General features: G+C 36.6%; 2 protein-coding genes across 3 annotated transcripts; both read left to right on the top strand.

Annotated features, from left to right (window-relative positions):
• The first annotated feature begins 7 nt into the window (after positions 1-7).
• LOC128217118 (uncharacterized) lies at positions 8-4,802 on the top strand. Its single transcript, XM_052924014.1, has 4 exons — positions 8-142; positions 1,261-1,474; positions 2,131-2,305; positions 2,481-4,802. Exons 2-4 carry the CDS (start codon positions 1,278-1,280, stop codon positions 2,694-2,696), a joined length of 588 nt encoding a protein of 195 aa, XP_052779974.1. The 5' UTR covers positions 8-142; positions 1,261-1,277; the 3' UTR covers positions 2,697-4,802.
• A 292-nt stretch (positions 4,803-5,094) lies between these two features.
• LOC128217122 (tubulin polymerization-promoting protein family member 2-like) lies at positions 5,095-15,817 on the top strand. 2 transcript variants are annotated; one of them, XM_052924034.1, is made up of 4 exons: positions 5,095-5,203; positions 10,048-10,251; positions 10,784-10,958; positions 14,952-15,817. In XM_052924034.1, the coding sequence occupies exons 2-4, from the start codon at positions 10,052-10,054 to the stop codon at positions 15,132-15,134; spliced, it is 558 nt and encodes a 185-aa protein (XP_052779994.1). In that variant the 5' UTR covers positions 5,095-5,203; positions 10,048-10,051; the 3' UTR covers positions 15,135-15,817. The 2 variants fall into 2 exon arrangements, with proteins under 2 accessions (XP_052779994.1, XP_052779985.1); XM_052924025.1 differs by having other exon boundaries at positions 5,103-5,257.
• Positions 15,818-16,195: the final 378 nt, after the last annotated feature.

The raw sequence follows: 16,195 nt of genomic DNA, 5'->3' as shown, positions 1-16,195 counted from the left end.
TGTAAAGGAATATGTTTGGTTTGGATACAAAGCAATCATGGCTAACACATGTATGACGTATGGTGTTGCGAAATGATACATACATGTGGTTCAACTTTGGAAACTCTTGAAGTGGAATTCAGGTCCGATTCAGGGAAGAGAGGTTTGTACTATTATATTGTTTCAAACTATTTGTATGTATTATATTAATCAAATGGTGTCATAATTTGAGAACAGTTTATTGTTTGAAATTATCATAATAATCTTGTTAATTAAGGCATAATCAGTTTTGCTTTCTTGACGATTTGCTTTCATTTTTACGCGATAATGCACTTTCAATATATTTTAAGTTACGGGGTTAGTAGGTGACCCGATATGGGATATAAAAGGCGCAGGAAACATTATTCGGGTTCCTGCGCCTCGTATATCCTATATCGAATCACCTTCTAAAACCATAACTTATATATCACATCGACAACCTGTTATGCGGCGTTCACACAGTGCCGATTATGGCTCCCGTTTGAGATCAGACAGCGCTACGACACGAAAAGCGAAAAAGTCGGATTACTATCCTCATTGATCTGGAATGTCCTATCATTGTCTGAACGCAGTCGTATATGTTCGTAACAGAGTCCTACGGATCGGGAATGGTCCGGAGAGGTCGGCCAAGCACTCCCGACAGTTAGGTGCGTCCCGTAACATTCGGGAAACTCAGCCGATTTTGTCTAGTCGGATTACAATCGTGACTATGTCGTGACAGATTCGGTCGTTTTTTACCATGACAGATACAAATCGGATCAGAATCGGATTTAGAACGGGATAATCGGGACGAATTCTGCTGGAAACGGCTGGATCGGGACGCCTCCTGAACAATATGTTGTCGTGATTAAATAAATGTTTTTACAAATTTTAATAAAAGTGTGAATTTCCAGCCACGAATCACAGGATCTTGATCAGACTTTTGACACATTTTAATCGGGAATGGTCCTATCAAGGACGGCAGTAAAACTCCTGAATGTGTGACTTAGGCTTTAACATGTTTAAATGTTTCATTTATTTATCGGAATATACATCATAATCTGAAAACAGACGCCATTTTGGTACGATATAAATTTGGTGACTCAATATGGAAAAAATATGGGGTCATCACGTGACAGTCGTTGATCAATTGCGTTGCGTCATTTATGTGTGAGGCGTGTTATATATAAGCATATTACCACCCTAAATTTCATATAAAACCTCATAGCAAACCTTATTAATTCAGTCATCTTATTACAATAGCATACTAGCCAGGTGACATGGCGGATGAGCGGGTCTGCAAACAGTTTATGAAGGCGTGCAAGCTCTCTGGAAGTGAGGACGCCACCACTATGACGCGCATGTGTAGCCGGAACATCCGGCGATTCTTCTGGGATGACGTGGCTGATTTGGAGGGCGTGGACATGCGCCACTGCGAGGAAAAGGTTTTCAAGAATCTCATGAACAAAAAACATCAGTAAGGGGCACACACCGCAAACTGTTTGTATGTTTGCTGTATACATTTATTAATTTATTTACAATGGTCGGTCAACGTGAAATTAATTAACATGTCAGTGTAAAAAGATCTCGCGCAAACCGCATGCGAAAGTTGGAGAGCGTTTTGGTTTAAGCATGATTTCAAGTTTGATTGAAACACTTACGGATCTAATAGATGGGTAGTAGCTAGCATTAGAACCTCTTTCGTGATAACAATTTAAGCCATGACATCTTCGAGCTTGAATGAGGGACGCGAAAAATAAACCACAATTTGTGAAAAGGACGACTTATTAAATGCCGTCAAAAACTATATACTGTACTATACATTACTTGTTTTGTATGAAAACGTGTAGTGGTTGACAGAGAGGATGGAAGAAAATTATGCTTTAAATTTGCAAGCAAATATCTCTGAAGAAATTATGAGAACAGACGCGCTGGAAGGCTAACAATTGGCCACGTGATCTCTGGTCGCCGTATCACTGAATTAGTGTGCTGATAAGCCACGCTTTGGCTATGACGGTTCAACCCGCAGAACCAGCTTGGAATGATTCAGTTCATCCCTGATAACATAAAATACTTCATGTTGGCATACACGTATATAAATACACTCATACTTCCGATATTTCATTATTTCAGACACATTAGGGTGGACCCTGCTCATGTTGACGCTTACATCACAAACCTCGCCCACGAAATCACGAAGATCAAGAGGGGCGATACAAAACTACCCAGGGACGATCCAAGAGTTACCGTTACCAAGGAGTTGTTGGAAAACATCGTCCGCAATACAAAAGTAATGCTGACAGGAACCGTAAGTAATTAGTACAACTTGGCAACATGACTAGTGAGAATGAACTAAAATGCCTTTACGGAAGGACGTTAAAATCATTTTGGATGTTTACAGAAAAATGATAGATTGAGAGAATTCTTCGTACCTCTTCAAACAATTAATTTACATTTACATTTACACACTTTCTAATTTTCAGATTGAGAAGCCTAACGATGGTCGAGATCCCGTGCAAGGGAAGGGTGGGAAACCGGGGGCGAAGCTGCACGAGAAAGCGGAGCCGAACCGAACGATGGAGAACATGAACTACCGCTTTAGGCGGCCTGACCTTCCCAAGGGCATGAAACACGTATTTGACTTGAGACATGGGAAGCCTATTGTGATTGCGAAGCGGGACTACGGGAACCTGTCATAGGCCTCTTGCAATGCCACTTTCTGCTGGAACTTTAAGATGATATAAAGGTGTTTATATCGATTTTTGTACACGATTTCCAAATACTTTGGACAAACATTGTTTATGAAAAGTGTGCGTTGGACGTGCTCACTTATCGAAGTTGTAAAGGCATAGCAAACTGAAACTGGTTTTATTTTTTCTATATATGTTATGGCATTTTAATAAATGCCCGTTTTTCATTCAAACGGTGTTTGTTTTCCTTCAATCCATACTAGTTCGACTTCCCTGTACATAACGTAACTTTGACCTTGGACAATTACATAAATTTGTACGTAGTTCTCACTTTTAGTTACACTTTGTGAAGCTCCAATGGAACCTTTTTATTTCTCAACTTATTTTTAAATCAAACTATTGATTACATTTATCCATTTACAACTAAAATAAATCCGTACAAAACAACCCATAAGGGTTCTAATCAGAATATCAGTCAATGAAAAAGTGCAGCTAATATCTGAGGGCGTCCTAGTATCTTGTTACATTGTGGTTTGTCTTCAAAGGTTTTATTTATACAAAACAAGCAGCTGACTATCAATTCATGATCGATTATATAGATCTACTGTCGTGGCATTTTGAACATGTAACCGATAAGCTATTGTCAATGATTGAGTTATATAGTGCATACGTTCTGCACTTGGTTTTATTGTGGTGTATTTAAACAGACGTAAATAAATCGTATCTCAACGATTTCCATAATATTGCACCTGAAGTAGATGAATGGATCAGTGAGATATGGGCTTGGGTTTATGATTAATGTTCAAGTATTGATTGTCGTAATGTTCAAGTATTGATTGTCGTAATGTTCAAGTATTGATTGTCGTTATGTTCAAGTATTGATTGTCGTAATGTTCAAGTATTGATTGTCGTATTGGTCAAGTATTGATTGTCGTATTGGTCAAGTATTGATTGTCGTAATGTTCAAGTATTGATTGTCGTATTGGTCAAGTATTGATTGTCGTAATGTTCAAGTATTGATTGTCGTAATGATATTAAAGTTCACCCTTTAAATCATTAAAACGCTTTATGCTTGAAGTTTATTCATTTCCCAAAGAAATATTTCATCGAGTTTCATAAGCATCTGAAGCTTACGGTGGCAATGATGTGACATTCGTGTTATTATTCAATCTCGTTAAAACAATTTGCGTATTTGGTTTTAAAGACTAAGTTACTCATTCAAACGACTGCGTATTTCGATAAACGCGACTAACGCATCTCGCGTCAATGACAATCAGACTTGTGTAATAATTTCACTCGAATTACATACAAGAGCCACACTCCATCGATGTTGATGCGCGGGTATATAAGGCGATTCTAGTATCAATTAAACGTGATACATAAGACGTTTTTATATAATTGTCCAAGATCAAAGTTACGTTATGTACACCGAAATCGAACTAGAATGGGTTGAAGGAAAGTTTAAAGCTGCACTCTCACAGATTGAACGTTTTGACATTTTTTTTTTTATTTTTTTTTGTCTTGGAACGAGCCAATTTTTACAAAAATCCATAAAAAAACACAGTTATATAAGACTGCTGACAAAATTCAGATCACAGATTTTATATTTAAGTACCAAAAATGATATTTTAAGCATTTTTCTTAACCGTTTAAGCCATAATACATTGATTTTCGTACCGAAATATGAAAATCTACGATCTTATTTTTGTCAGCAATCTTATATCATTGGTTTGCAGATATTTACGCAAAAAGTTGCTCTTTCCAAGACAAAATAAAAAAGTTGTTAAGATGGTCAGTCTGTGAAGCAGCTTTAAACGAGAAACCAAGTCGTTTTGACGACATACGTTAGTTGTTTTAGCGTGTCATTTTGCATTTTAACAAGATATCTTGGTCGTTTAAACGAAATACATAAGTCGTTTAACTTTTTTTAATCGTTTTGACCAGATACGTAAGTCGTTTAAACGAGATACAAAGTTTTTTAACGAAATACGAAAGTCGTTGTAACGAGATAAAAAATAATACGTTTTGTCACCTGTCTGCCATCGAAGAAGCTTCTTAAAAATATGTTAACTTCCGTTTGAAATTCCAATGCGCTGAATAAATGAAAGTGGCAAATATTTGTTACAAAAGCACAGTGAGTTATGGGCCAGCTGAGGGTCATCAGAATACATGAAATACAATAAGTGAATAACCTTGAACTTGTCAATGAATACGTTATTGAAATAGGACCCGCTGATAATAAAATTACTTGTAAAGACACGCATTCCCATATAAGCTGAAGAGAATTTAGGCTTTAATGTTTACTTACTTTTGTAAATATAATGTATTCATTGGCTATGAATAAAAACGAACTATTGAGCCAAGCTACCTCCAATAAGTGTTTTCACTCACGTGACAGTTATTTGTAGCAACCGGGATGTTTACATTGGTTACAATGGATCTTCCAATACTGTCGAGCGCAATTTCCCATTCTATGAACTCTAGCTGATATAGCGATCTTGCCCTGCTTTTGAAAGGTGCGCTTGTTAAAGAAGGAAGTTTTAAGCATATATATAAACGTTCAAATTTGTGTAAGTTTCTTTTGTAATTTGATTAAAGGAATTTATTACTGCAAAAAGGAGAACGTGTGTTTGGATTCTTTAAGTTTGCTTAATTTCATATTTTGGAAAAGGAAGTTTTTTTATTCAAATGAGTTTTTATTTTCATCTAAATGTGTTGCATATACAATAAAACTGAGATGCAGTCGGAATATATCCCGTCTGAAGGTTATGTAATTCTTATTTAAATAAGCATATATACAAAAACAAATGCCATAAAATAACAAGAGGGGCAGCCGAAATGAATAACGTCTATCATATACTGAACTTTTACAGAATTGCATTCGAACGTTCTTGTAATAAATTAATCAATATCTGGCATTCTGGTTAAAGCTACACCCTCAAAGATTAAACGTTTTGACAACTGTTTTATTTTTCGTCTTCAAAAGAGCCAATTTATGCGAAAGTGCAAGAAAACCACTGATAAAAGACTGCTGACAAAACATCGGACCGCAGACTTTCATAATTTAGTTAAAAAAATGATGTTTTATGTGTTTTTTTCTTAAACCGTTAGTAACGCTTTTAGCCTTTAAACAATTATTTTCGAACGGAAATATGAAGATCTGCGATCTGATCTTTTGTCAACATGCTTATATCACTGGTTTGCAGATATTTACGCAGGACTTGGCTCATTCATAGACAAAATCAAAGTGATGAAAGCACTGATGGACTAGGGCTTCATTTAGGGGAATGTTGACAACCATGTTCTAAGCATTGACAAAATCGGCTCACATCACAAGGGGTCACTGTTTGATGGGCTAGCTTAAACTTAAGACTAAAACTGCTTGCAAGCTGCAAAGGAAATTTGAAAAATCTAGTTAAGTGTGCGTAGAGTGAGGGGGGGGGGGGGTGTGCGTGTGTGGGTGTGTGTGTGTGGGGGGGGGGGGCTAAAGCGTTAAATCAGATAAAGTCATAGTTCTTTTGAATTTCTCAAAGTCGTTAAATCAGACTTGTACAAATTAATTTACGTGGTTGGCACACATACCTCTTTAATTTGATCAAGTCCTTTTATATCAAAGGTCTGTTATTTGCAGTTTCAGAGAAGATTTTCAATGATGAAATTATATACTATATAGAAAACCTGTCACCTTTTTTATCCAGTATTATAAAAAAATCTCACTGAAATTAAAATTCTCTCACCAATTTTGGACAAATGGGAGCAATTATCTCATTGAAAATCTGACATAGAATTATCCCTGCATTAGTCACACTTTTTGAGCTTTGTGCTGTCTTCTTTTTGTTTGTCTCAAATTAATACAGCATTGGTTTCACTTGTTGTTTACGAAAGGGACTGTACACCAGATTGGCACCAAAAAAGTTTTTTTTTCCTGTAACGAATCTAAGGACACTTTTTTAATAAAATATTTTACTCTTTGATATCGTTATTGTAAATAAAATACCAAAATGAAAAAAAAAAATGCAGTGAAGTGTCGTATCTACTATGCTATGAAGACTTACTTTTACTGGGTGGAATTTTCCATATTAATACATTTGGCTTCATTTAGAATGAAACTCTATAAATAAGTATGCGCATATTTGATATTTTTTATCTCCATTTTGCAAAATTGAAATCACATGATTTTTTCAAACGAACTTGTATTGCTTGAAAATTTACGTGTCAAAATAAAAATGCTACCCACGGTAAGATGAAAATAAATCCGTTTGATGGTGGTAATCATTCAATGTCGGCTATATTTCCTCAATAAAACACTATAAAATTCACATCATCAGCATCCGGAAGTAGTGATAACATACATGTCTGAATCATTCGGACGCTCTGATCAGAGTACATTTTGAGGTCAATAAGTAGACTGGTACCCTGATTTACTTTTCCTAAAAAATATATAGTTATACAGGTACGCGGCATATGGTTTTTAGTCAACATTAATAGTGTTTGAACAATAAATACCAAAAATCTATTGTATTTAAAAAAGTGCTAAGTGCCATGCGATGATTAGTTAAAAAAACTTTGTATCGAAAAGAAAATATCACGGAAACATGCAAATTATGTCGAAAAAAAGAACAGGGACCGACTTTGGAATACCAACATTCTATACAAAGGATAACAATACTTTTTTAAACCAACTTTCCTGGTTGTTTTCTACTTAGACCGCACGCTTTATTCGCTTTACGTATGAATTCACAAGACATTTCGAATGCGCGACGGGCACCGCGGTTAGCTGATACTGGTTTCATTTCGAATAAAAGAGAAAGTGGGTACCAGTCTATCAATACAGAGCATTGAACGGAAAAAAATCGATGCGTAATTTTCCAATATATTCATATTCTTATTGCATATAATCTGACCGTATGCAAGAACATTCATGTAGTTAACCCGATTAACCCACTCGCTACGTATGAATTTCTTGTGCTTCATTAAAAGAACATACAGTTTGCTTGAATTGTTAGGAGAATTATTTTTATTGGATGTTTTCATTGTTATCAGTTCTGGTACTACTTTGATTATTCAAATTCGCTAACCGCAATCCAATCAAAATACAGCGTATGAATACATTACGTCAGTGAATCCCCAGATGCGGCTTGAGAATGCAGGTATCGCGTTTATGGCTATGAACTAGGCCACAAGTGCCCTAGTCCAAAAATCATGTCAAAACGGTAAATCTGTGAGAGTGCAGCTTTAATCTGAGTTATGGGCCTTGGTATCAACGCGCGTGCGACAAATATCGTAGGATGAAGAATTTCAGTTCTATATCGAGTGAATGTCATAAATTAAGTTGAAGTGTTATCCGGTAAACCAAACAAACTTTTCCTAAACGAAAAACTTTAGACTTAAGTTTTTTTACAAATACATATACACCTACACAGATATATCGATTTCGAAAAGCAATCATACGGTACGTGCATTAAAAAGATGGTCCTATTAACGAACGATTCTTGTTGTTTTATATGCCTGTTTTCTATGAAATTCAATAACCTATGTTTATTTAATACGTCTGCATGGGCGACAGGCGGATCCTTTCCACATATTTCATGACTTGTTACTCACAAATACGACCATTTTTTCATATTCATATTTGAACGAGTTCGATAATCAGCAAATTTGCTTAAATACAAATCAGATGATAAATGCCCCTAAATCGTCAAGCTTTGATTCATTTAGCTGTATATGATTTTAAGTTTTAAAGTTCCGATTTACAAAACGTTGCTATGTGTATGTTAGAGTTTCATTTTGGACATCTGCATACAATAGAGCTGGCAACCTCGCCCGCACGGCAAAATTGGAATGTTTAACTTATTGGGTGATTGTTTATGCATCTACGTAAACTGTTGGAAACATCCTCGATTGCCATTGGCCAACACAAAAATGCAAACACCAATCACATGCTCCTTTTTACTACTGACTGTAGTTTAACAATTTAGCCTGGGTGGGAAAATTGACTGACATAAGTTATACTCTATGAAACTATTCTTGGTGCATTCGTCAGAATCGATCTACGTAAAATATGAACACAAAATTTGAAATATCCTAGATTGTCACTCAAAAAGTGCAAACACCAAAGTCTTCATAAGCATAATATTTAAAGCGAGTGTTACAACCATCACGATTGCTTCTTTCACTTTTGAGTTATGGCTTAATTTGTCCGCTCTCTAACTCAAGTTATCGAGTCGAACTCGAGTTACGAGTGTACTTTTGTTCGCTGCTTTCTCACATGCGTTAGATTAACAGCGAGACATCTTCAGTAAACACCGACTTTAATCACCATTATTGGTATATCGGAAATAAACCTTATCTATAGACATGCACTGTCAATTCACATTTAAGGCTAATACCTGAATAATATAAATGTCATGCGAGTGGGTTAAAGAGAACATTAACTCTCTGATACTCAATTATCATATTATTATATGAATTGTTGTGCATTTGTCTGATTGAACGAAGTTTGAAGGTCACGCTAAAATTTGCCACACGTCGACCGTTGTTCCTCAATATCTGTGTCAATTGCAACGCAATGTTTATGCTTTTGGTATGATTCTAAAGGTATATCAAATGAACCTCATGTCTAGGGCGTTTGTATTGATCTTTGATAAATTATTTTATGTATAAAGGGAAGTCAATGTGACAAGCATAGTATATCTGTCTAAAACAAAATGTTCAAACGTTTTATACGCAAGTCGCGGGAAAATTTGTCATTATATGAAATAAAATAACGCAAGTTTTACGGCCATCGACAAGACATCAAGTAGGATTGATGCAGCTCTGTAGAATGTAAGCGTAAAAAGATGTAGGCGCGAAAAGCATGATAGTACTTCTTTAGCAATTCTGTTCACAGGTACTAAAAGTATATTATTTCATTTAGCTAAAATACTTACTTAAATATAATTTTATGAAACAAAAGGTAGTTTATCTTAATTATCTCAAATATTATTTACTTTAAAAGCCTCAAAACTCTTCAAAAAGAGAATATTACACAATTTATAAAGTCTTTAAACCGTTTACCATTATACGTCCCATTGTGTCACCCAACGCATGAATTCTTTTAACATTCCTGATTTCGATTTGCAATACTAAAGAGACTGTAAGTTATATGAATTTGCTAAAATAAAGCGTAATTTACAACACCTTTTTTCAAACACATAGAAAAACATTTATTTAAGTTGACTTCCACAATAAAACAAATGAAAAATCATCTACAGCATTGACATTGAATAGCATATGGGAGGATTTTGCCCGCCTATGCAAAAAATAGTTATTCGGGGGAATTTTGTCTGGCTGCTAAAAAATGTCCTGTTCCTGCTTACAGAAGAATGGCAGGCGGCGGTGACGACCTTGTGGCCAAGTTTCAGGAGTTTTGTACGCTAGCCGGCTCAAAGGACAAGACGCAGATGACATCTAAGGCGAGCGGCAAAATGGTGGCGGACTGCCTGGAGAAGAACTACAAGAAATACGACGTCAAGTCCATATGTGATGCCAGCGTCTTTCCGGCCGTCAAGGAGAAAGGGAAACCGTATGTATTTATACGCCTTTTATGGTTGTTTATTGGTTGGTATCAACAGTGTCATATAAACACCATTTCATATACGTAGAACTGGTCGATAAGTGGCTTTATTTTAAGGTTAAGGAACCCATTAAATCTTACATTCATGCATTCAAGATATTCCAAATAAATGCGTTTTAAAAAAATAAATAATTTTCGCTTTTAATAGCCTAACAATGATACTAGAAAGCCCTCTTGTGGTATGCTGCACTCATGGGCTTATCAAGGAGTGTTCGGAGAGGATGATACGCTGTTGACCGGAACGTAAAATTTAATCTTACTCGGTACGCAGACTTTCAAAATAGTTTTGCAGTTTGGGACAAAAAATGAAGGATAATTGGGAACAGAAGGGGGCAGTACCGAATTCTCCTTCAATCCCTCAAAATTTAAAGAATAGCAGGCTCGGCACGTGAAACTGTCAGTCTGGAAATAAGCTTAGTAAAGAAATAGTTTTACGGCTCTTTGTTTGAACCCTATCTTCAACTGGCGTGTTTTTCTTCAGGTGTATGACGGTGAACAAAGTTAACGTGGACAAGTTCGTACAAAAGACAGCACACGAGCTCGCCAAGCGCAAGACGAAAAACAACAAGATTGCCGACAACGACCCGGAAGTGGAAGCCATCAAGGCCGACATCTGCAGCTGTATTACCGGCGGAGGGCCACATGTCAAAGCCACGGTATGTCACCAAAAGTCATACTTACTTCAATACTTACACATAGATGAATGAATAGGTTCTGAACATAATAGTGCACATACCTTAAATTTTCAGCCCTAGGTTTACGAACCTTAGACTTGGACTCCGCAAAGCTCAGAAAAAAGTTTCGGAATATGTTTTGCTTATTTGAAATAATCTATGTTTGAGTAAATGAGATTAACTTGAAAATTCAGCGACAACTCATTACGTAGAACAGTATGGCCGTACCATTGTCTTTTTACATCCCTTCCTTCGAATTAATGTAATTTAGCGTTCAATTGAAATATTAAATTAAGATAGTGTAAGCATGATTATTAAAAATATAAATTAAAAACCGAATTACTTCAAAGTTTAAATCAAAAATAAATATTATCATATAAAGCAAAATGGTAAATGGTCTTTCCCGCCCCGATAGCTCAGTGGTTAAGTGGTACTGGGAAAATGGTGTACCCGGTACTGGTTCAACTCAGGTAAGTTGTATCCGTATTGGTGCTTTACACCGAAAACGTTAATGAACTAAGAGCTTGGGTAATAGCACCCGGATCACTTGTATCTCACTCGACATATTAAAGTCTCCATTGTCTTGATTTGACTGCGAATTGCTGTCACTTCGATCTCGTGTCACTTATGGCATTTAAAGGCAGCCCTTACATTAAAAGATACTGGGACTGGGACTTTGAACATATAGGATGTTTGTGGTTAAAATTAGATAAATAAATGAATACATGTATTACTTTGATTTAAATATTGCCCGAACTAAGAAATCAGTCCAAGGCGAACATATATGGATGAAGGGAAAAACACAAACAAGTTGATTACATGAAAAAGGAGCATTTATTCAAGTGTTATCAAACTATTATAAACGTGTTATATAGTTTTGGTCAGTTTCGGGCCCCGAATTTCAAGACACAGTTAGGAGTTAGTTCTTTGAGATAATGTCGCAAGGCTGCCAAAGAGCGGGTCAAGTACAAAAACAAATCAAACTGGGAAATAGCCTCGTAGTCGAGGAGTCCAGATGCATCGGCGTGCAAATGTAAGGAAACGGTAGTAACCTTACGTCTCTGCAGGAGCAAATTGATGTCATTGAAATGTTCGACAAATAATTGCTTAGCATGGAGATCCTTTCGGCTTTCCCTGGACAGAGTGATCCTGTGATGAGGTTTGGAAATGTTCTTGGTGAGATCAGTCAGGCGGCATAAGAAACAGCGGCCTGGTCAAACAACCTGGCAAAAGAAATTCAGCAAGCCTAGTAGCGATTGCAGCTCTCTGAGCGCAATTTTTCGGGACATAAAAGCCGAAGAAAGAAGAAAACGTAACTTAAAAAAATCATTTGTCCCGAGGCAAACGAGCCTCCATGAACATAGAATCTAGGTCTAAACCCATTAAAGTTACGACAAGAGTTTCAGTTTTCAGTTTTTTTCTTGTTTAATGGAACCAATATGAGTGAACACAATTGTAGGAATTTGTCTTAAGTTTGTTTGGCATGTTTGAGAATTTGATGGTCCCATTAGCAAAAAATCATCAAGAATATGATCCATGTGGCGACTCTGGAGCACAGTGGTAGCAATGTGGTGGAGCGCAGAACTAAATCCGGCATGGAGAAGACAAACCCATTTGTATCCAAATAATATTTGTCGTCAAATTTCAAACCAAGAAGATGGTGATCAGTGGGATGAAGGGGGATAAGGCGAAAAGCGGAATCAATGTCCGTATAACTGTTAAGAGTAGCCTGACCCAGTTCCAGTAGAAAGAACTGTTAGTGACGGATAGCAGATCTGTATTAGTAAAGTCGTTAACTGGCTACCTCTTTGGGAGCCAATGGGGCTAATGCGCAAATGTTGAAAGGGAGGGGAGATCACCTGACCCGACCTGTATCAATTTCTTTTTGTGTTTTTTTGACCACGTATGGATGATCAAAACACGATTTCAGGTTGGGAGTTGACATTTGAAACCCCTGGATTAAGTAATTAGCGATAGGAATAGGAATTGGGCGAAAACGTAATTTTCGATAAGAGTGACAGAAGAGCATTTTAATGAAGTGGGAGAGTTTGAATGCATGGGTTTTCAGGGCCTCTAAAATGAAAGTCAGACTACGTACGAAATCTGATTATGTGCGATGATGACAGGTATAGGGCTTGTAACATCAAATAGAAATGTATTAAGTATCGCACGAAAACTAAGCCATATGCGAACATTAAAATGACAGGGCTAAAGCTAAGCCATGTCAAACAATAACATCCGTCCAACGTAACTGACTAGATCTGGAAAATATTTGTGATTAGTAAGCATCCCAAGAAACTAGCCACATGCACGAAATACTGTATAGATTAAAAACAATCTTTGAATTTTGGCTAGGCAATCACAATCAGATATTTCTGAGAATGGCTACAAAAAGTATCAATGGTTTAAACGTGTCATGTAATGAGATGTTAATTTTGAGGTCAGTGGGTCATAGGTCAAGGTTGTGGTGACCTTCAGTTGAAAATCGGTTTACATTCAATATCTGAATAACGCTTTAGCTAAGGGACCTCAAACTTTGTAGGTAGGTTGGTAATGACAAACAGATGAACAATATTGCGTTTGTGGTCAGTGGGACAAAGGTCAAGGTTGTTGTGACCGTAAGCTTGAAACACGCACTTTCCTATCAATAATTGAAAAACAAAACACGCTTGGACCTCGAACTTTGTATAAGTCCCTCAAACATGACCTGTACTTTACTATTCGTATTTTGACGTCAGTTGGTCAAAAGTCAACGTCGTGGTGATCTTGAGCTGTTAAACCGATTTCGTTCAATAACTGAATAATGCTTGTATTCAGGTACCTCAAACTTGGTATGCTGGAGAACTGGATATGCTTTCTTTTAGTCATGTTTCAAAAACATTCGCGGCGTCATTAATGATTTGCATCAAAACTAGCCTTGCTACTGATTAGTACCGTAATGTAGTAGCGTAAAGGATGCCTGATTTATTATGAGCCTGATTTCTGCCATTTCGTGTTTTCGCTATTCGCAGCGAAAATGTAAAATCTCGCCACATGGCTTGACAAAAATGTGCCAAATGGCGAAGAGAAAGTGCGCCACGTTGCGGACGAAAACGTACCAAGTGGCAGGGAAAATGCTCCACGTGTCGGGGCGAATATATGCCGCATACGTGTTTTCGCCCCGCCACTTCTTTCGCCACACTATTTCAATAATCATTCAGTCATTCATTCATTTCATTTAATATATAGTCCGCAAGGGAAAATTGAGAGCAATATAATACATATATAAGGGATATCTTTTTAGTAGATATAGTATTTCATGTTTTAAGTAATGTGTGAATAATTCATACACGTATTCTTTTGCTTCAATTTAACACAAGCAATGTATTCTATATATTGAATGAATCTTGCACATAAAGAATAACTGAGCATGCATAACAGCAATTGCTAACAGTCTTGATTGTAATTTGTCCGTTATAAATGTTATGAATATTTAACGATTCATTGCCTGTGACCAAAGAACAGCATGTATTCTACAGCATCTGTTTACGAAATATCACCAAATCTGGCTCATAACGGCCTTGTACATTATTCATAGACATGCTTTGCGTTCACTTACGTTTTCATGTTCTATTAATACTACCATCAATGTCGGTTTATATTCTGACATATACTTTATACAAAATAAATTTAGCTCGACTGTGTAGAAAGCATACAGCTTATTTTAAACACTCTCGAGACCGCTTACTGGGTCGAGTGTCTATGTTAGGGGCGACAAGAACGTACTCGACCAGGAATGAACATGGAACCTCTTTGTCGGGAGGCGGACACTCAATCTCTAGGCCATTCTGACATTTGCTGAAATGCTGCAATAGTTGTATTAGTAATTTTAATTAAACATATATTCAACAGGCGTTTCAAATGTAGCATGGCTCTCCTAGATACAGACTGGTTCTGGTGTCCTATTTCTGTACTTCCCTAATTTACGTTTTTCAGAAACAATCAGCCACTGGGAATGTGGGCGGCCTGACGGACGCCTCCAAGTACACTGGCGCACACAAGGAGCGCTTTGACGCCGATGGGAAGGGAAAGGGGGTTAAGGGGCGGGAAGATATTGCGGAAAACTCCGGATATGTTGGAAACTACAAGGGAAAGGATACATTTGACAAGAAAAAATAATTAACAACTACTTTACTCTGGGAGATTTACATAATAAATATCTTGCTGTATAGTTTTAATAGTGCTGTTTGCCTTACACACTTTTAATTGGTTGTCTATCTATTGATCCAAGCCTTTTACTATTTGGCAAACGTTTTAGTGTGATAACCATTTTTTTTTACCATTCGAGTACACAAGCATAGAAATAAGCATTTTATTTCCTCCCAAATATTGGTTTGCTTTTATATTATTTTAAGTATTTAATGTTAACTAAGTACGTATTTCTTTCAAGCAGAATAACTGCTGATAATTTTAGGTTCGGAATGGTTAGCAATATATAAACTATCTGTGTGTATTTTTTATTTTTGTTTTTATACAGTATACGCAATAAATATTCTTGGACCAAATTTTCGTCTTTTCCGTTTACATAAATCTAAAGTCTTGTGCGATCTGTAAAAACTGGAACAAGTCAATTTATTTAAAGAGCCAGCAGCATGGTTCACGAGTGCTTTTTTCAAAGACATGTCAAGTAAGATGTTTCAAAGAGATGTTGAATACGATATTTTGAATTTAATTTAAAGCAACCATGAGCAGCCCACATGTATGACACATGATGTTGTTAAATGATTTCTACATATGTTTGAAAACAGTGGTTTGTATCATTATATTGTTTCAAAGTGTTGAAATATATTATTTTAGCTGTGTCATGATTTGGTATAAGAATGTTGTTATTTAAGGTTTGACTTAAGATTTTATATCGCAAGGATTTTGCTTTCATTTCAACGCGCTAGCAAATAGAAATGATGCACCTTTTATGTATACAAGAATATCGCCACTCTATATTTCGTATAATACCCCCATAGCAAACCTTATGACTACAGTCTACTAAATGACTGGCATACTAGACATGTGACATGGCGGACGAGCGGATATACAAACAGTTAATGAAGGCGTATAAGCTCTCTGGTAGTGAGATCCCACCACTATGACGCCCATGTTTAGCCGGAACAAGCGGTTTTTCTTCAAGGATTTGGCTTGCCTGGAACGCGTGGACATGCGCCTCTGCGAGGAAAAGATTTCCA

The sequence above is a fragment of the Mya arenaria genome, chromosome 2 (assembly GCF_026914265.1).
Source record: "Mya arenaria isolate MELC-2E11 chromosome 2, ASM2691426v1".
Taxonomy (NCBI): Eukaryota; Metazoa; Mollusca; class Bivalvia; order Myida; family Myidae; genus Mya; species Mya arenaria.
Note: the sequence above shows the minus strand (reverse complement) of the source record. Positions and strands in the feature narration are given on the sequence as shown.

What these genes read in the sequence shown, in the direction of transcription:
- LOC128217118 (XM_052924014.1), top strand. Translation starts at nt 1,278, where the DNA reads ATGGCGGATGAGCGGGTCTGCAAACAGTTTATGAAGGCGTGCAAGCTC. An exon ending in CTCATGAACAAAAAACATCA is followed by an intron (nt 1,475 to 2,130) that starts GTAAGGGGCACA and finishes TCATTATTTCAG; the next exon opens with ACACATTAGGGTGGACCCTG. An exon ending in AAGTAATGCTGACAGGAACC is followed by an intron (nt 2,306 to 2,480) that starts GTAAGTAATTAG and finishes TCTAATTTTCAG; the next exon opens with ATTGAGAAGCCTAACGATGG.
- LOC128217122 (XM_052924034.1), top strand. Translation starts at nt 10,052, where the DNA reads ATGGCAGGCGGCGGTGACGACCTTGTGGCCAAGTTTCAGGAGTTTTGT. An exon ending in GTCAAGGAGAAAGGGAAACC is followed by an intron (nt 10,252 to 10,783) that starts GTATGTATTTAT and finishes GTTTTTCTTCAG; the next exon opens with GTGTATGACGGTGAACAAAG. An exon ending in GGCCACATGTCAAAGCCACG is followed by an intron (nt 10,959 to 14,951) that starts GTATGTCACCAA and finishes TACGTTTTTCAG; the next exon opens with AAACAATCAGCCACTGGGAA.